The sequence below is a fragment of the Callospermophilus lateralis genome, chromosome 9, assembly GCF_048772815.1.
Source record: "Callospermophilus lateralis isolate mCalLat2 chromosome 9, mCalLat2.hap1, whole genome shotgun sequence".
Lineage (NCBI taxonomy): Eukaryota > Metazoa > Chordata > Mammalia > Rodentia > Sciuridae > Callospermophilus > Callospermophilus lateralis.
Window position 1 is genome coordinate 36,940,193 of NC_135313.1, and position 21,897 is coordinate 36,962,089.

General features: G+C 34.5%; 1 protein-coding gene across 1 annotated transcript in view; it reads left to right on the plus strand.

Moving 5' to 3' along the window:
- Window positions 1-2,628: 2,628 nt before the first annotated feature.
- The window catches only part of Boll (boule RNA binding protein), a 58,998-nt gene continuing 39,729 nt past the window's right edge, over window positions 2,629-21,897 (plus strand). The window contains exons 1-6 of the mRNA XM_076866194.2: window positions 2,629-2,684; window positions 6,111-6,254; window positions 9,149-9,240; window positions 12,095-12,149; window positions 13,486-13,561; window positions 17,571-17,698. Coding sequence (XP_076722309.2) covers window positions 2,664-2,684; window positions 6,111-6,254; window positions 9,149-9,240; window positions 12,095-12,149; window positions 13,486-13,561; window positions 17,571-17,698 — 516 coding nt within the window. The 5' untranslated portion in view covers window positions 2,629-2,663. The remainder of the gene's footprint in view (window positions 2,685-6,110; window positions 6,255-9,148; window positions 9,241-12,094; window positions 12,150-13,485; window positions 13,562-17,570; window positions 17,699-21,897) is intronic.

Sequence of the window (21,897 nt, forward strand, 5' to 3'; positions counted from 1 at the left end):
AAGCATAGACAGTGAAAGAGAGAAAAAGGAGATTTTAAAAGAATGAGTCTAACACAGTGTTGGTTACAGGATAGAATCTTAATACCTTTCCCCCAGTTTTTCTGCTTACACCAGAAAAACTTTGATAGTGCTCTTACCCAGCACTGGCCACAATGCACCACGATACCTTCTTCTGTGGGCCCAGATTACTCCAACCATAGTTTATATATCATTAATTTTATTCTGATTGTATTCTATTTATTATATGCATATTCAGATATAATTACTATTTTGAGAAGTCTTTTCTCCCCTCATCTTTTTTTTTTTCCAAGACAAGGTCTCACCATGTTGCCCAGGCTACCCTTGAACTCACAGTATCAAGTGATCTTCCTGCCTCAATCTCCTGGAGCAACTGGGACTAGAGACATCTACCATCAAGCCTGGCCCTTCTATATTTAAAATGCCTTGAGAACAGAGTTTGATCTTCATTTAGTGTCTCCCATAGTATATTCCACTATGTACTGAGCAAAATAACATTTCTATAGATGTCTACTAAATTGGATTGAGTTGTAAAATTTTATGTGATTTATCCAATTTTTAAATCAGAGCTTCCTTTTGGTGTAAGAATTTAAAGGTAGGCAGAAGCTGAGTGCAGTGGCACACGCTTGTAACCCCAGTGGCCTGGGAGGCTGAGGAAGGAGGATCCAGAGTTCAAACCAGCCTCAGCAATTTTGCAAGGCCCTTAGCAACTCAGCAGGACTCCGTCTCTAAATAAAACACAAAAAAGGGCTGGGGATGTGGCTCAGTGGTTAAGCACCCTGGGTTCAATCCTCAGTACCAAAAAAAAAAGGAGGAGGGGGGTAGAACAGAAAATTAGCATACTGTCATACAATATATCCCCCTAACACTCAAGGAGGTCATGGAATACACTCATTGTTCCCTGAATTTTGTTAATTTGCATCAGACTAAACACCTACTATGGTGAATAAATCATTTTTAAAGGATGCAGTCTTGAAAAATAAGTGTTTTTAGTCAGAAAATAAAAGACTTCAACATAAATTCGTATAGTAATATCTGCTCAAATCCATCATTATTAGAACTAGAAAAAATGTCCAAAGAACACCTAATTGTATTGAACAGCAAATTTATTATGCTCTAGAACGAAATTTTATCTGATGTTTCTATATTGTTTCCATAGAAACTAAAACCTGAGAAAAATGAGTGTGTGTATATGTGTGTGTGTGTGTGTGTGTGTGTGTGTGTGTGTGTGTGTGTGTGTATCAGAACTTTTAGGTTGCTTCATCTAAAATGAACAAAAATTGTTTCCCATTTTATTTTGGGTAAATAATATGAATTTTTAACCCATCTTGAAAATAAAACAACACGAAGTCTAACTTTACAATAGAAATTGCCAAAGTTACCATTTATACAACTTTTAAACAGATGTTTATGTTTCTGCTGATGCTTTAAACGTGGCAAAACCATTAAGATCTAAGAGCAGGGTTAGAGACCCAGGGTTAAATCCCTATAGATTTAGACCTTTACCAAATTACTCACCCTCCAGGTCTCTGTTTACTCACCTGTAATATTATAATGGGTGTATCTATCTGTCTGGCGGGTTGCTGTGGGAATGAAGTGATTTAAAGCATTAAGCCTTAAACAAATTTCTTGATGATCGGTTGTAATAATTGAGAACCCTTATTACATAAATTTATCTAATAATTTGCCACTTGAAGATTCATATAATCTCAGCTACCTTTTAGAAATATTCTTTGCAAAGCCGTCTTTCAAAGGAAATCCCAAAGCCACGGGAGGTTGGAGCCTCTGCTGCAGGGCTGCAACTCACGCGCGTGGCTTCGTCACGGACCCGCTCCCGAGGACGCCACTGCTCCGCGGCGCTGAGCTCAGTAGCGGCCCAAGGAAGCGGCTGGGCGCGGGCCCGGGACTGGCGCCCTAGCCTGGACCCGGCTGCGCGGCAGGTCCCAACCAAGCCGCCCGCGCCGCCCCGCCCGCCCGGCGGGGATGAGTGACGGCGACAACAGGTGCAGCGTGGCGTCTGCGACTTCTCCGGAGTCCCCGAGTTTGGCGCGTCAGGCTCGGGGGTCAGAGTTTGATTCTAAAAAGTGTCTCCCTCGCCTCGCACCAGCCTTCGGAAGTCTCCCCTTCTGGCTTCTTGCGCCATAATAAAGCCTTGAAATCACCTCAACCTCTCAAAACGCACCAGTGGAGGACAGTGAAAAGCGTGCGGTGCATGGAGCTTTGCATTACCGTTCGCTCTCTCTTCCCCAACCTTCCGAAAGCCAACGAGAGCGGTTCCATAACCGAGCCCTCGATCCGCATACCCCACTCCCGCCTCAACTTGTTGTGCGCCCTGCCCCTGAGTGGTGCCGCCTCGGAGACCTCGCCGATACCCGTCCGCCCGCCCGCGCCCCTCCCGGGCTTGCAGCGCCCGCCCGCACCGAGGCCCGCTGCCGGAGGCGACGCCGCCAGCCCCTCCCCATCCCCCCCAGGTGGCAGGTTCAGGCCCCGGGTCCGAGCCTGCGCCCCTACATCTGCCACCGCCGTCGTCGCCGCCAGGGGGAGAGTCCCAGAGGGAAAACGTGGCGTGGCTTCCTCGGTGTGAAGGTGCCTTCAAACTTTAGGTTTCTACACCTTTGGCCCGTCTTTGAAGAGCGAAGGGGAAGATGGAGACCGAGTCCGGGGCGGTGAGTACGGCGACCGGCCGGGGCCCTGGTGGCGGGGAAAAGGAGCCCCATGGGCCCCTTATCTGAGGGCCTGGAGGGGCGCACTTGAGAGCATAAACGCTCGCTGTTTGGGAAGAAACATGGCCCGGGTGCCCCACTGAGTGCTGCGAAGAGCCGCCCGCCTGCAGGCCCTGTGGGGTGGTGGCGAGGGTCCACAGGGCCTGGGCTGGGTGCGGGCGGGCACGCCAACTGGGAGAGCCTCAGAAATGGAAGGGAGGCCGCGAGTGGCTGAGCCCTGTATGCACCTGGCGGAGTCTCGGCAGATTAAAAATACTTTCCCGCCGAAACTGCGCTGGGCTGCCCCTTTGACGCTGGCTTCTGCGGGACTCCGCCTGGCCGCCCACGGCTTGAAGGAGCTGCCAGGGAGTCGACGCCTTCACTCCCTGACTGGTCAGTGGGGCCTGTAAATCCCGAGAGACCTGGGAGGATGCAATGGCCCAGGTTGAGCCAGGAAGTCTGGCATGGGGTGCACGTCCTGGCCCTGTCAGACTCGGGAAGCCGGGCGGGAGACGCGAGGCGACAGGCTGGGAGCGGGGCGGACCTCCAGCAGGCCTGAAGGGCAGCGGTAACGTGCCGCCGCGCCCCGCCCCGCGCCCAGCTGGCAGCCAATCAGCACGCACCGCGTGAGGGCCGAGGCCTGCTGCACACGAGGCCGGCGGCGGTGTCGGTGCCGTTGAGGGTTCCCGCCACTGCTGCTGGCGGGTTTGCCCGGCAAAATTTCTCGCTGGTTAGCCTTCTTTTCCCTCCCGCACTTTGGTGGGGAGGGGGTGGATCCTCGTGGCAGTACCCAAGTCCACGATGACCTGAGAGAACCCGAGGAAGTTGTCGCTGCGGCCCTGTCCCCCAGCGCCTCCACCTGCTGGCCTCGGAGGGGAAGGAGCACCGAGGCCGTGATTGCGACGGTTAGCCCGCCCTCTTCCTCTTGTCTGTGCAGAGGAGGTGATAGATTTCAAGGTTAATTCTCAAGGCCAGAAGGCAGTGAGGGCAATTACTTTGGAGAATTTTAATAAACCCTTTAGGGCTAGGAGATTTACAAAGCGGGGACCTTCCCTTCTAACTCAATAGCAGCCTCTCTTGGCTGCTTTCATACACTTGCAAAATTATTGCCAGCGGAATTCGAGGCTTTGTTGTTTAATTCATTGCTAATCCCCGAAGAATTTAGACGTTGCCTCTACCTGAGCCTTGTTACAGCTAAGATTAAAATATTTTCTAGGATATTATTCGTATTCTTTAGCTCTTATACAAATGAGAGATATACATATCGCCAGCAGATCTCTCCTGCTATGTAATGTCACTATTTTCGATGCTGCCCAGAAGAGAAAAGAAAAATACAGGCCCCCTGTCCTCGTGAATATTACATTACGGTGGCAAGAGACAATAAAATTAATAAGTAAATTATTTGGTGTGTTAGAAAATATTCAGTGGTAAGAAGAAAAAATAGGCAGTTGGAACGCATGGAGCCTTAGAGACTGGAGAATGAAATGAATTTAGCTGTAAAAAGTTTTTCTTTCCTCAATGAGTATGCTTTTGTTTCTTAAGGTCAGAAATAAGGAGGTCTGTTCATTTTTGTTCATTTCATTCCTCTATCTGAAAAATAATGAAGTTTTATTTACTTAAACTTGTAAACAAATGATTCACCCATTGAACTCTGTTTTTAGGAAGAGAATTTTGTGAAAACTGATTTTTTTTTAATTTAACAAATAAGTAATTTCTACACTGTAAACAAATCGGTTGAGAGACAAGGTTGTATCTACTATAACTGTTAGGTTGTCTGGGAAAAGTAAAATTATGCATCACAAAATCATCCATTCTGAATACTGTATCCTACTGAGTAAAGTGACTAATGCTATAAATAACCTCCAACTGCTCAGAGAGGAAACTAAGATTGCATTCCCATTGAAATTAAACATAGTAATTGTTAAATGTAATGCAGTCTGTTGTTTGTTTTAAAAGGTGTTTATGAACTTAGGGATTATATCTTTTTCCTCTTTAAGACCGAATGGGAAAGATGGGTCCATAAGGTTTACCCTATAGCCCACTGGCCACACTGGCTTAATTACTTCTCTCTACATCTTGTAGAAATTAATTTAGGGATTATGGTTTTTATTGGTCAATGAAGTAAAAAAGAAAAAATCTACTCCCTAAGTTGGAAATTTGTTTTCATGTATTTGTTTCTCAGAATTGGAATTATAAACTTCAGTCTTTTTGAAGCACTCATTTAGTATGTTAGACTATTCCTAAATGGAAAATAATTAGCAAGTTTTTAATAAGATTTTCTTCAAAATTATATTCTCAAGTCATTTTTTTCAGTTGTACCATACAAGTCTATTAGCTTACCATTGTGCAAAGGCTCATACATTGATGTGTATCTATTAAATTTAAATTAGGTCCTCTAACTTAGAATTGTGAAAATATGCATATGTACTAAGATTAATTCCTTAGTATTAATTAACCTCATGAGTTATAAGTATGTAATTTCCTTTTTTTTTTTTTTTTTACAAAATCAGTTTAATCTTCTAATACATAAGTACATTTAAATTTTTGATTTTTCAGGCTGAAAATGGTGAACTTGAATGTCAGAGTTTATTAACTTCTCAAGGCCCTTTAGCCAAAGACCACCAGGAATACACCTATAATTTAATAAAGTTGTATCTATTAACTCATTGGAAGAAGGAAGAAAGTACAGCATGGGAGCGCTCAGTGGGCAATTTTTAGGGGTTCAAGAAGAAGGACTCTATCTTTGAGTGCAAGTTGTCAAGAAGTGAGGGTATTTCTATGATTGAATATGTTAATTCTTATCTAAAAAATCAAGGCTCAAACTATGATTGATAAACAAGGAACAATCACTCAAATCAGCTAGGATAGAGGGATGTTTGGTCATTCTTCTGATTTTGGAAATGCTTTTGTTTTGACAGAGCTTATTATGGCGTGGTCTAGTTTTTATCTTGATACATCAGATAGAGTGATCTATGATGTTAGTGTTCCATTAATAATATAACACACCATAATATAACACACCATAGCCTAGCAGTTAGTGCCAGGCCAGCTACCATCTGTCTAGGGCTGCTTTTTTCTTTCTTTAACTTCTTTAAGAGTTTACTAGTCTTCCTTGATAATTAAATAATGTATTTAATGATAATTACTAGAAAGTATATTTAAATAGCATATTTAATAGTTAAGAACTTGTCTGTAGTAGATTCTTAGTTTTCTTTATTATTTGTTGGCCCTAAAAGCTACTACCTCTTAATTATAATCTTCATAATATTAGAATAAAAGTGAAATGTAAAATACTACATTTTGCCTAAATGACATCTTTTGAAAAATGTTTACAATCTACATTGGAACTTATATCTAGTGCTAAAAGTTTAAAAGAATTTTATTTTACAGCAAACATCAAATCAGACGCAAACAGATTCATTATCTCCATCCCCTAATCCTGTGTCACCTGTGCCTTTGAATAACCCAACAAGTGCCCCAAGATATGGAACTGTGATCCCTAATCGCATCTTTGTAGGAGGAATTGACTTTAAGGTACCTTTTATGCATGCAGCATACTATATTTACTTGATATTGATTAGCAGGTTTCAGGTCATCTTAATATAAAAATTTTTGATAATTATATAAGTTAAGTGAACATGTATAATTTCCCAGTTCCACATAAAAGAGAATTGAGGCTCATTCACCTGGCTATAGTCTCCTGTCTATATGGTGACAGAATAAAACTAGCATCTGCTTTTCTGACTCAAACCCCATTTTGTTCATGTCATCAAAACACACTAATATATTTTCTTGCATAATACTCCAATTTTCAAAATAATGGGTGATTATAATTTTCAAAAGAAGACTCACATTAAAAAAAAAAAACTGGATTATATATAAAACCCCATTTCTTTATCCCAACCTTATTTCAGGTTCCTCAGCAACCTCCCAGACTTCAATCTGTTGCAGATAACTTTCTATGATAGAATTTAGGATTTGATAACAAAAAAAGGCCTATACTGTCAGAAAAATGCATAACAATAATAATTACTTAAATCAAGTAATCAGCCATTTCACTTACAGTAGCAGAGTTGAGAGAATTTTTAGCACCTCCATATGGGAGAAAGGCCTGCATGAATGTTTTAAGTTGAATATCCCTTACTTCCAAATGGATGCATAGAAGTATTTCTAAGTTTCTATATTACATATGACATAGGTAATGTCATATGACATAGAGAATGTCTCTTTGAAAAAATCCTTTTGGCCATTAGATGTGATGTTTGACATTTATAACACATTATTTCTGCATAATCAATCTGTCACAATTTACATTTTTTCCTGCTTAAGAAAAATGTCACAGGGTATCTGCCAAAATAATGAGTCTTAAGTATACTTTTCATTAAAAATAAAAAGGGCTGGAGATAAAGCTTGTAAAGTGCCTGTCTAGTATGCATGAGGCCCTGGGTTTGATACCCAGTGCTGCCAAAAATAAAGAGAAAAGTTTTGTTGTTGTTATTATTGTTGCTGGTTTTTTAGTACTGGGGACTGAACTTTTGCACATGCTAAGCAAGTGCTGTACCCCTAAGCTATGTCTCTAGCCCATTAAATGTTTAAAGACTTTCTCTTTCTGGAAAATATTAATGACTGACCAGAAATACTCAATTCAGAATTCACTTATATTACAGCATCATAGTTTATTTTTAAAGTAAGTCATTAATAAATAAACATTTGTATAGTCAGGTTATTCTAAGTTACTGAAACCCAACAATATGAACTTTGGAGGCCATTGTTATAGTGAAGCCTTAGCTTTAAGGTAACTGCTGTGGTTTCTTGCATAGTGTTTTCCTAATATCTTTCAAAACCATAGATAAATGCCCTCAAATATATAGTTTACTATAGTGGCCAGCGTCTCAGACTTTTTTAAACTCTTATTTTTAGAAGCCTACTGAGAAACTGAGAAATACTTTCATGTATCCATTTGGAAAGAAGGGTTATTCAACTTAAAACATTCATGCAGGCCTTTCTTATAGGTGTTATCACCTGCCATATGGAGGTGCTAAAAATTACCTCACAACTCTGCTATTGTAAGTGAAATGGCTGATTACCTGATTTAAGTAATTATTATTGTTATGCATTTTTCTGATAGTATAGGCCTTTTTTTGTTATCAAATCCTAAATTCTATCACAGAAAGTTATCTGCAACAGATTGAAGTCTAGGAGGTTGCTGAGGAATCTAAAATAAAGGTTGGGATAAAGAAATGGGGTTTTATAATACAGTTTTTTTAAAAAAAAAATCTGAGTCTTCTTAGTGTTTAATCATTGTGTCTTTCTGTCCTTATCCTCTCATGAAGAAGTAGAACTGCAAAATATAGTGAGTCTTCCACCAGAGAATAGTATGAATTAATTTTTTAAATCACTAATAACAATCCTTATTCTAGCATTAATTTCATTTTGCATTTATTAGAATAAAAGACATTCACTTAATCTTAGATTAACTTAATATTTGTTATCATCCAGTTTAGCAAATTTTTTGTTACCAATTAAAAAGTGATAGTATACTTAAGTAGTGAAATAGCAGTAGAACTCAAAGGGTGTAACTCTGCTCTAAGACCTGTCTTTTTCCTATATATAAAGATATTTCTCCCAGAGATGTTTATTCTTGGATGCAAACAGTTGCAACTAAACCAGAAAATGAAAGCACTGTGAATATAGTGTGAATAATCTAGGAAAATATGTTTTAAGTCTGTTATCGGACTATTTCAAATAAAAAACACAGTGTAAAAATCATCTTTGTACATGTTTTATACATAATAAGTCTAACTTATGATGTTATTATTTTAAATACCATCATAATGTCTGAATTTACTGAAATGTATGTTGAATACAAATAAAGTATCTAATAAATTTAAATCCCATAGTTAGTTCATTGTTATCACAAATTAAGTTCAAGTAATTGTGGAAATATATTCCTTTCCTAACCCCTGACTTTTCCTGGAGACTATGTTGATAATAATAAAGTAACTGGAATAGGCCAATGTTACTTAGTTTTATTGTCATACCTGTCAGTCTTCCTGAGCCACAAGATTCAATAGTAATATGTCCTTACTGTGGTTATAGCATGTCTAATCCAAATTTGTGTTTTCAAAACTTGTCAACTAGAGAACAAGAGTGACCTAAAGATTCTTTTAAATACTGAGCCTTTTTTAAAGCTTTAGAATAAGTCAGCTTAAATTGTTTTTGTAATAGTTTAACAATATAGCTGCTGCATAAAGCAAAGGATTTGTATTTATTTTAATGACATAGTAGTTTCAGAACTGTTTTAAGGAGAGACATTCTTTTACAATAGTATTGTTTATTTATAACTTTTTCTGTGTCCAAAACATATGAATTGTTTCATCTTTTATTAATTAAAAAGGTTTCCTAATGTTTTCTTTTTATGCCATTAGACAAATGAAAATGATTTAAGAAAATTTTTTTCCCAGTATGGATCTGTAAAAGAAGTAAAGATTGTAAATGACAGAGCTGGAGTGTCCAAAGGGTTAGTATCATTACAGATAGTATATAGAATTAACAGTTGTGTTCTTATTGAATTATTAGATTTTTTTACTAATTTGATTTCATTTTTTCTTTTTTTTCTTTTTATTGATTCATTTTAGTTATACATGACAATAGAATCTGTTTTTATAAAATTATACATGCATATTTATAACATTCTAATTAGGTCCCCATTCTTGTAGACATACATGATGGTGGGATTTGGATAGATCTTTTCAGATATGTACATAGGAAAATTGTCAGATTTATTCCACTGTCTTTCCTATTCCCATCCCCTCTTATTTCCCTTCATTCCTCTTTGTCTAATGTACTAAACTTCTCTTTTTCCTCTATCCCATTATTGTGGTAGTTTTTTTTTTTCAACAGAATTCCATTCCCTCTCTTTTTCTTCTACCTTTCAGTCTATTTACGTGTATTAGACACTTGTGTGTGTGTTTTAGTGGAATGGGAAAGAATACTATAATTTTCCTTTATTTATTGGGAACGTATGTTTTGTAGACTGAGGGCCCATTTAGTGTTAAACAGCAAGCACTTAATGTTGAGAACCAAATGTATTGGTAGCTATGGGACCAGAAGCTTAAAGATCAGATACTTAATGAAACTTCTCCCTCCTTTAGATTATTATAAAATTTTATTTAAAAACAGCTGACTCCAAGGAATGTCTTTAGATTGTGTCTGAGAGACCTAATTAGGGAACTAATATGAGAAATATGACTTTAATGAGAATGATTTTTTAATTGTCATATCAAGGAGATTGAAAATGAGAAGAAAGCAATAAGGTGTGTCTGGAAATGTGTAGAGCTGTTTCAATAGATTGCTGTGTGTACAAAAGCCAAATTTTGGAGGGGGGAAAGGTAGTTCACATAGTGCATTCACATAATGAATTTTACTGCAAAGGTAAAATAAAAGAGAGAAGGCAGTGGAAACCAGTGAAGGATTCTGTTTATTTTATAGAAAGAGGGACAGGACATGAATATTTACAGACACAAAAAAAGGACCAATGAAATAGATACAAAAAATATTAGTGAGAAACAACATATGGCAAGTGAGTATTCTGGAAATGATGGGATCCTATTCTTTATAGGTTATTTTTAAATAGATGAATATTTCTTGATAGTGCCAAATAATATTCAGATGAGTTGAGATTATCCCTTTTTTGTTTGGCTATCATAATTTGTATTATTTTGTTAATATCTAATTTCTATCATTGAATAATGCAATGCACAAGGACATGTAAGCTGTATTTTATGCATTTTCCACTGGATGGTGTACATGTTCTACAAAAAAAAATAGTGTAAAAATAGTTAACTCTTATCTAATGTTTGTGCAAACAGATAAAGAGAAAGTCCTTTATTAATAAAGAAACATTACCAGGTGCAGTGGTGCATACCTGTAATCCCAGCAACTCAGGAAGCTAAGTCAGGAGGATCATAAATTCAAAGCCAGTCTCAGCAACTTTTCAAAGCCCTAAGCAATTAAGTGAGACTCGGCCTCAAAATAAAAAATAAAAAGGGCTGGGGATGTGGCTCAGTGATTAAGTGCCCCTGGTTTCAGTCCCTGGGAAAGAAAGGAAAGAAGGAAGGAAGGAACTTTAAATATGATAAATCATTAAAAATAAAAGGAAATTGAAGGCTATTTTGCACTACTCAAGAATTTCATTATCTAAATAGAAATTATGTTTTCTTAGATTTGGTTTTTTTATTCCTTTTAGATATACATAACAATAGACTGTATTCTGACATATTGTACATACATTGAGTATAACTTATTCTAATTAGGATCCTATTCTTGTGATTGTACATGATGTGGTGCTACACTGGTCATATATTCAATATAAGGATGGAAATTTATGTGCGATTCATTCTACTGCCTTTCCTATTTCCCATCCCCCGCTTACCTTCATTCCCCTTTGTCTACTCTAATGAATTTCTATTCTTCCCCTCCCCACCCTCCCTTGTTGGGTTAGCATTCCACATATCAGAGAGAATATTCAATAGCCTTTGGTTTGGGGGCACTGGATTACTTCACTTAGCACAATATTCTCCAGTTCCATCCATTTACCAGCATATGCCATAATTTCATTCTTCTCTATGTGTATATATATCAAATTTCAGATATACTTTTATTGTTTCCTTTTTCTCTACCTAATTTGTTTTTTGGAAATGGCATAACTCATATTTGTATCTTGAACATTATATGAATTATACTTGTATGGAAAAAACAGACATAAAAGCTAGGTTGTATACATTTTAACTGATACTATTTGGGAAACATACTAATAATTGTATAATCAGTTTATACATGCCAATAATATTTAATACATTTATACAATCTTTTACCAATACAAGAAATTTTATTGTGCTTAGATTTTTAATTTTTTAAGTGTTTTTCTACTTTTATTCCTCGAAAGTCAAACTTCTGCTACTTTAAAGGAGATTATTGCTTTAGACCAAAATTCATTACATTCCAATTTTTAAACCAGAACATGAATCTCATAATTTTCAACTCAGGAGTGAAATTGTTTCAAGATCCCTGGTTTCTTCCTTTTATTTTCCTTTCAGTGCCCTGCCTTATGTTGTGAATGATTCCTCTAAGATTCCTATACTGTTACAATATAGAAAGAGGCTTACTCCTACAGTGACCTATCCTTAAACAAACAAACAAACAAACAAAAAAGATTATTTTGGTATAGGACCGGGGATGTAATCAGTGGTAGAGCACTTACCTAGCATGTGTAAGACTTGAGTTTAGTCCCCAGCACTGGAAAAAAGAAAAAGTTTAATATAACTAATGTAATGTTTTAAGAAAATAATTATTAATGATGCAATTTTTTTAAGGTATGGTTTTGTCACTTTTGAAACACAAGAAGATGCACAAAAAATTTTACAAGAGGTAAGTTCTTTGATGCATTTAACTTCATTTTTGGAGCATGTCTCCTTGAAACTAATACTTTAAGGTGTTTAATAATAAAGTACAACTACAGTAATGAACTGCTTTTAAAAAAAAAAAGTATGTGCCTTGTAAGACTGCCATTGATCTCCAAGAAATGCTGCAGAAGGACAATTTCCAAATCATTACATGACTGTGATTATGAGGCTGTAGTAAAATTCTTTTTATCTGTTTACCTGAACTAATAACTTGGAGATGTATCTTTTGTGAAGCGATAGTAAGATCTTGATTCCTAAAAATCACCACAAACACAGAGTAAAATTATCTGAGATTATTTTTCTTTATGAAAAACTTTATACAAAGCAAGATCATTCATAGAAAAACTTGTACCCTGTAGTTCAGTGTAATAATTTTGAATTATGGCAAATGTAATGTTTAATTTTTTTAGAAAAAGTAAGAGTTTTAATTATATATTATCAAAATAATAAACAGTTGAATCTTGTTATTCATTGTAGTTTATTCTATAAAGTTGCCCTGAATACTCAATTAGTGAATACTGAACTGTTGCTGTTCCTAGGGGAAATACAATATAAGGTTCCCAAGAACCTCTGATTACAATATTGTCATCAGTCAGTCAGTACATAACCTTGTTTTGTTTTTATTTAAATACACCCTATTTAATATACTATTGATTCATTAACATTGAATTTACGGCCACCAGCACTATCATTCATGCCTGAATTAAGCACATATAATCCATATTTTCTCTATAAGGCATATAACAGAAACTTGTGCTTAGGACCATAAGCCAGCACTTTAGCATAGCACTATACTTGGAGATCATTTTAAATAACACAATCACTAACAAAAAATGTAAAAAAAAATGCAGCACTAATTAGAATATGAAAAAAGATACTTTTTTACATTATGAAAACTGAAAAGAAGAAATAACATTGGGTTGTTTGACCTCCACTGGGAACTCATATGTCAGGCTACTCAAATTTTTCACCATTCAGCACATGTTTACTAATAACCTTGAAATCACCACAAGTATTCATTTGAGGTTACAAATAGATTTTGGTAAATAGGCAAATTCATGAATATAGAAGCAATGCATAATGAGGATTGATTATGTTACAAATAAGAAGTTACAGTCGGAATATTGGAACCAAAATTGAGACCGAGATTATTTGATTCAAAAATCTGCCCTTTCTACTATGCCCTGCTGCTTTCAAAAATAGTCTGATTTTTTAAAATTGTTTCTCATTAGTTTTTCTTTGTTGGTGTTAGAAATAGCAATACCAGAATAATAAAGTTGTTTGTTTTTTCTTTATTTTAGGCTGAAAAACTTAATTATAAAGATAAGAAACTGAATATTGGACCAGCAATAAGAAAACAACAAGTAGGGATCCCTCGTATGTATTGAGAACTAATGTATTTTTCAATATTTTTTAATAGTCCTTTCTGAAATATTTATAGAATCTTCTTAAAACATCATGTTTCTTTCATCTAATAAAGTTGTTTTAGCAAAGTTGGAGGTCACATAAATATATCTTGCCCCAAATGAACCCGTTTTATCTCATCATCCTAGATGTAGAACACCTATAAAGACTTAAATATAGTATAGATGAATAAAATGTGATATACAATATAATTATAATAATAAAAATATAATTTTAACATGAATTAATATAATAATATATATAAACTAGATTATTATTTCCAACCTATTTTAATGCACTTGTGTCAATTTCATTGAAAGATTCACAGAATGAAAACTTAAGACTTAATGGGTTAATATATCTTAGTTTTGGGAGACTAAGGAAAAATACACATAAATAATGTTGCTTACTTATATTCTGTATAGGTACATCTTTAAAGAAAAGATCTTTTATGATGAAAATATTTAAAATAGTCAAAGCAATAGGAGTGATTTGGTAATTTAGAATTACTAACTATAAAATTTTCCAGTTGGAAAAGTAATTTAAAATTCATCAGCAAAAATACTGAAAGTGAAAATATAGAATAGCAGAAACCACTGCATGGTATGTACTATAACCCAACCACAAGTGTCAAAACTATAAGTGTGAATAATCACTAAAACTTTAGGAATTATGTCTGTTTTCCTCAAATTTATATAATGCTTTCAACTTTTTTCTCATTAATTAACTTGTTAATTAATTTCTTGCCTTTAACATTTATTGAGATATTAAAGAGAAAACATAAAATTACCTAACTTTTTCTTATTTTTCCCTAGCTTTTTCCTAGTTTCTGCTGGAATGTTTAGGTAGTTATTATATCTCTCTTAACAAATTGATGTTTTTGCTCATTTGAGTTCTTCTTTTACTTATGAGTTAACAGAATTAATTTTAATTTTAACTTAGTGTTTGTTAATGTAGCTCATTTCAAAATGGAATGCAGTAAACATGGCAGAAAGCTGATATTTTCAAATTATTGTTAGTTACAAGAGTTAAGTTGTAATATATAGTAACATTTCTTTATCCCATTATCACCAACAGTAAGTACCAATTAGCAATGTTCATATTTATGATCCACCAGTTGCTAAAATAGAAAATAAATCAGTACTATGTTTAATGTTTTCAAATATATGAAGTTTTTTTTTTCAGAACTATTCAGTATGAGAGTCAGTATTATGGGTTTTTGTTGATCTCCTTAAATCTTCACAGCAATCTTTGAGATATTATGAGGTCTATTTCTAGAAATAGAGAACTCACTCTTAGGGAAGTCATTGTTTTAAAAACATTTTCTCTGGAATACTCCTAAGGCAGAATTAGTCTTGGCCAATTGTGGGTCTTAACCCAATACAGTATACTGAAATTACAAGTTTTCTTTATTGTTTTTTTTTTTTTGCGGGGGCGGGTGAGGGGGATACCTGGGATTGAATTCAGAGGCACTCAACTACTGAGCCACATCCCCAGCCCTATTTTATACTTTATTTAGAGAAAGGATCTCACTGAGTTGCTTAGTGCCTCGTCATTGCTGAGGCTGACTTTGAACTTGCCATCTTCCTCTCAGCTTCCTGAGCCACTGGGATTACAGGAGTGTGCCACCATGTGCGGCTTACAACTTTTCTTTAAATCTCATGATTTATATAAAAATTACTTCATGCATAATTTGCATTCTGTTCATAATATCATGTTTTATATAAAAATATTTCCTTAAAATAACTTTTTGATTAACACTGATTCTATAGGAACATCACTATATTCACCCTATGCCTTTTCTTACCTCCTGCCATAACATAACTATATTCAAACCTATAAAGTATGAGGTTAACTTAACCACATGGTGGTAGTATTAGTCTTCAAATCTAGGACTGTTTGACTTTAAAGCTATTTTTATCTTTCTACAAAGAAAAATGGGTATTAAAAATACATTTGCAAAATACAAGATAGTCTTAATTTTTTCTCAAATCTATTACTTCTTTCCATCTTTGTTACTAATTCCCTAGTCTCAGCTATCTACTTTGTTTTCCTTGATTACCGGGAAAGCCTTGCTCAAGGTCCCTATGAATATAATCTTGCTACCTTCCATTTCATCATTCACAAGGCAGCCATAGTGATCTTTTAGAAGTTCACACTTTTATCGTCTCATTTCAGCTTGTTTTGAGCTGTTCTTCCCTTTTCATTTTGTGCTTCAGCCATCTGGCCTTCTCAGTTTCAGAAACCACACTTAGCTTCCCAAACACTGAAATGCTATTTCCTTTGCCAATACCATTCATGCATTCCTTCTTCAAAGCCAGCTCAGCAATAGTTTTCTCACAAATGTTCCATATATATGGAGAGGTTAATTAATTATATGAACTAATTACTTTATATTACATATAATACATTTGCTATAACAATGATATTACATATTTTATTAATTATATAAGTATTATATACAAAATAATATTAATGTCCTGCATAGTGCCCCATATGGCCTAGCATTATACCCTATATCACTTTTTCATACATTTATCAAACATTTAATTAATTGTGTAATTAGCCAATGACTATCTTCCCTAACTTCTCTGGAGACAGAGATGATGCCATGGCCAGTTTTTAATTTTTCTGTATCATCAGGTCTTAGTTCAATGCCCTTTAATAGTATGCACTAAAAATTTATTTATGTATTTCTCTCTTTAACAGATAAACCATGATTCACTGATGATCTTTGGGGGGAATCCATGAACCTCCTGAATTGTGTGTAAACTTTTGTTTGACTATACATATTTCTGAGAAAAAGGTCCATGGCTTTCATCAGATTCTCAAAAGAACATGATTAAAAAACGCTAAAACACTAAAATACTAAAATACTACATCCAATGCAGTGAAAATATAAAAGCTAAGAAATGGTAATGCTACTTAAAATGGTAGTCTAGTACTACTTGAAGTGGTTTGCAAACAATATCAATTCACTTGAGAACTGTTCAAAATGCAAATTCTTAGGCCCTATCTAACTAAATAAAAATCCCTGGAATTTGTATTTGTTTGCTTTTTTTGTTACAAAATGTACAATATAATTATATGCATTTATACTTTTATTTTTTTATTTATTTTAATGTTTATTGTTGCATTATAATTACACATAATAGTGGGATTTGTTGTGAAATTTGTATTTTAATAAACTATGTAGGTGATTCTAATGTTAAATTTTGAGAAGCACTAATATAGTGGAAGAAGCATTGCTAATTACAGTAATTTACATAACCTTGCTGGGCCAGTAATCTTAAATTGGCTTATGTAACTTTTTAAAGTCTCCTCCATGACAAAATTGTGTGTGTGTGTGTAATCTGATTTTTATTTTCTTCATACCACCTGGCCTGGAAAAAGAGATAAGGACCCCACATTAGCCAAAGAAGTTTCTGGTCAACATTTGCAACAGCAATAATTGTAACAAAGGGAAAATAGAGATAAAAGAGAGTCACAACATAAGTGAATGCTTGCTCTAAACCCAAAGAATTAAATAGGATGGAATAAAACATCTTCAGCAAAGTAGACTTCTGCAACTTTACTGCCTCCACCATCTTTGAACTTTTACAAATAGAAGGTCTAGCTAAGATCTTAGAAACTTTACTATGGTACCTATAGTCTTCAAGTAACTAAATTATATATGTTTGTAAAAATAATGACTTAGCTGATGATAATGTAAATTCTTAATCTCCATGTTTCACTACAGTCTGAATTGGTGGATTTTTAATATTTACTAACCTTGACTCCTTTTAATTGCCTTAAGCTAATAAAAGCTACAGATTAATAAATTTGAAAATACATGCTTCATATGGAATTAAAAAAATACTTGTGGTATCTTATTGTAGCTATGTGGTGTGTTAAGATAAATATTTTTCCAAACTATTCAGAAATTACGTGTTTAAAAGTTATATTGAACATTTCAATTATTATTATTTAACCTTTGCTTTAGGTTCTAGTGTAATGCCAGCTGCTGGAACAATGTATCTAACAACTTCAACTGGATATCCTTACACTTACCATAATGGTGTTGCATATTTTCATACTCCAGAGGTAACTTCTGTCCCACCACCTTGGCCTGTAAGTAATTTCATTTTAGAAGAGTTTCTCTCTATTACTATCAAATGTTTTAAAATGGTGTTTTATTTCTAAAATATTTTAAACAAATACAAGTAACATAACACCTACTTCCCTACCACTCAAATTTAGTATTTTAACAGTGTTAATATTAACATTTTGCCATATTTATTTAAGTTCATTTTAAAGAGGGAAATAATAAAGTATGATAAATTCAGGTAGTCTCCTTATCCCCATTCCTTTACCCGCTTTTTCTCCTCAGAATATCATTCCCATTCATTTTATATTTTTACTTCAAATGTATATCCTTAAGCAATATATAATATTGTTTGGGCTGTTTCTTAAACACTATGTAAATAATCTTTTTCTACTCAATACAGCGTTTTGAGATTAAAATATGTTGATCTTTTTTAATTATATCATGTTAATTCCTGTATATCTAATTATTTTAATATTTTATGATATCCCATTATATGATTATACTACAATTTTTATATTCCTTTAGTCAGACACTTTAAATTTTTTCTGTTATCAAGACTACATGCAGTAATCTGCCAAAATACATCCTATTGACATGCATAACTAAAGTGAGTAAATTTTTTAAAAAGACTACATTCAGATCTTGTATGTATTATACAAGTTTTTCTATGGCAATAGTTTTCTAAGGTTTTTTTTTAAATCTCTAAAATTTTTTGAAATATTGTGAAAATTCTCACTCATTTTTAAGAACTTAAGTTTAAATAAATTAGATATATTGTATATTTGCCTTAAATTCTTTTCTATCAGAACTTGGTACACAGAGCCAGGCGCTGAGGCTCATGCTTGTAATCCCAGTGGCTTGGGAAGCTGAGGCAGGAGGATAATAAATTCAAAGCCAGCCTCAGAAAAAAGTGAGGTGCTAAGCAACTCTGTGAGACCCTGTCTCTAAATAATATACAAAATAGGGCTGGGGATATGACTCAGTAGTCAAGTGTTCCTGAGTTCAAACCCTGGTACCCCTGCACCCCTCCCCCCAAAAAAAACCTTTGTACCCATATATTTAGTTTATTTTAATAATTTAAAATATCCACTCTACAATTCAGAATAAAACTAATCAAATGAGGAAAACTCAAATAAATGAGTTAATATGTAGCCCCTGTGATGGAGAGTTAATTTAAGTTAGTTCCCTGGATGAAATAAGATGCCATCAGCCCTTTGGTATTTCTTATGCCACCTTTTTGCTTTGCTTTCTTATTTTTCTCAGGGCATTGCCTTTTTAATTATGTATTTGTTTGATCCCAATACTATTTACATTCCATAAGAAAGCATAGCAAAATCTAGAATGAGTGAGAAGTGTGCCTGTCTTTGGGGAAGGAAAAAGGTGATGGTGAAAGGGGAGTTTTGAAGAACCCAGAGTTTAAAGACACATTTCCACAGGCAGATCAACTCAAGAAGGAGTTTAGGATCTGAAACTATATGAAGTTTGGGATCTGAAAATTGGTATTCATGCTCATGTACCAATGGAAAATTTTCATGCTTCCATAATAACTTGGTCTGGACTAGAATATATGTGTAGAATTGAAATTTTACATTCATGAAGTGTATATATATCTTTGGCTAAATGTTGACAAACAGCTTGAAAAAGTCTTATCAGTTTACTCTCTAGACAACAGTTCATGAGGGCTCCAATTTCCCCATAATGTACTAATACTTAAAATTACCAGATTTTTACATTTTTGTCAGTATTTTTATGTAACAATATTTGATTTTACCTTCCATTTGCCTAAGTATTGGTAAAATTAAACTTTTCATACACTTAGTGGGTGTTCCAGTTTCCTTGTCTATACCCTATTCTTTGTCCATTTTTCTATTGAGGTAATTTGTTGTCTTTTTCTTGAGTTAATTATATGTATGTGCAGATTGTAAGTATCTCCTTCCAATGTGTGGCTTGTCTATTAATATTGTTTATGTTTTCTTATAAAATATTTATCATTTTTATCTTTCTTTCAATATTGACATGTATTAAATGTTTTCCTTTATGGTTTCAACTTTTAGTATCTTATTTCTAAAAGAAATCATTTAGAACAAGAAGCTAGATAATCTCCTATATTTTCACCTAGATCTTAAATCTCTGGTTTAGGTATTGACTAGTCCAACCTTTCCCTGTTTTGCAGTGAGTCTTCTGCCAATTTCTGTGTGCAGATATCTTTCTAGGCTCTCTTATTCCGTTCCATTGGTATATTTGTTTACCCTATTCAACTTTAATTTTTTTGTCTTTGTTTTTGTTTTTTGACACCAAGGATTGAACCCCAGGGATGCTTAACCACATCCCTAGCCCTTTTTATATTGTATTTAGCAACAGAGTCTCACTAAATTGCAGAGGCTGGCTTTGAACTTGTGTTCCCCCTGCCTAAGCCTCCCAAGCCACTGGGATTACAGGCATGCACCACCATACCCAGCCCAATTCTGTTTTAATTATTATGTCTCTATCTTAAGTCTTGAAAATTGATGGGACAAATCGTCTCACTTAGTTCTTCAGGAATCTTTTGTCTGTCCTTAAATCTTTGCTTTTTTAAGGATAAATTTTATAGTTTAACTTGTTTAGTTCTATGAAAAACCATTGTTGGCATTCTGTAGAATTACATTCAACATGTAAATTAATTTGAGACATTTAGGTTTTTGTAATTTTGAATATTCCCATTCATAAGCAAGATATATTTCTCTATTTATTTAGGTCTTCTTTTAGCTCCATGAAAAACTTTGACTCATCTTTTTTGAATTTATTTTTAGTACACTATTATTCTTATTGCTTTTTATGAGTGCTATTTTTTAAATCACATTTCCTAGTAGGTTATTGCTGATGTATAGTAATGCTTTTGATACTTCAGTATTGATATGTATCAGTAACCCTGCCAAACTCTCATTTAGACAATTGTTTATGATTCAGTATACTTTTGTTTCTTTCTGTTCTTTTATTTATTGAGGCTTTTTCCCTTTGAGTTATTACACTGACAGGATCTCTGCTACAGTATTGATGTGATTACATCATAACTTTGTTCTTGAAAAAAGGAACAAGTTTGGTAATTCACCATTCATCTGTTTCCCTCCCTCCCACCCACCTCCCCTCTCCCACTCCCTCCTCCCACCCACCCCCCTCTCACTTTGTAGGCCTTTGGAAAATACAGTTAACCAGAGTTTCATAACCTTGGTTGGCATTATTGCCATTTGGGCCAGATGATTTCTTGTAGAAAATTATTGTCCTGTGGTTGTAGAATGTTTAAAAATGTCTCTAGCCTGCCCATAGTTATGACAACCAAAAATGTCTCCCAACATTGCCAGATGTTCCCTACAAGGCAAAATTACCTATGACTCATAATTATTTCCCTAAATCAGTTATGGAAGTTATTCTCTATTTTGTCTGCTAAGAGTTTTTATCATAAAAAGACAATGAATTTTTCAAAATGCTTTTTCTGTATCTGCTGAGATTATGATTTTTTCTTGGGCCTTCTAAATAATAAATTACATTGCTATTTTCTAATATTATTCCATGGTACAATTTTATTAACATTAGAATCTGTGAATTGTACAAAACTGATACTTCAGTTTTTTATGGGGGTGAACATTAATACAAAACAATATTAAGTTGAAGCCTATGTTTGAGATTAAATTTTATTACTACCATTAGAGCTGATTTTACCTGTCTTGAAATACAACTTGCCTATTTTATTAGTGATATGGTGTTAGAGTAAGTCCCAGAAGAAATTACTTATCACTATTATCACTATTATTATTACTAATCAAGTATTACTTGTACTTTCTTCAGACATAAACACATCACAAGTTCACTAGATGGTTAACTCATTTAAATGTCAACTTTTTTAAAATAACAGTTTGACAAATGATTCCGTAAATAATTTATATGCCTTATAAATTTATAATTTATATGTTATAAGGGAATAGAATGTTTATTATTTGTAAGTAGTGGAAAAATCAGATAGGATCATTAATTTAGTTCTAAATGTTATGTAAACATAAACTACTGCTGATTTCCACAATAAAAATAGGGAGTGCCTGGACTGGGGTTGTGGCTCAGTGACAGAGCACTTGCCTAGCATATGTGAGGCACTGGGTTCAATTCCCAGCACCACATAAAAATAAATAAATAAAATAAGGGTATTAATCCATTTGCAACTTAAAAAAAAGAATTTAAAAACTGTAGGAGG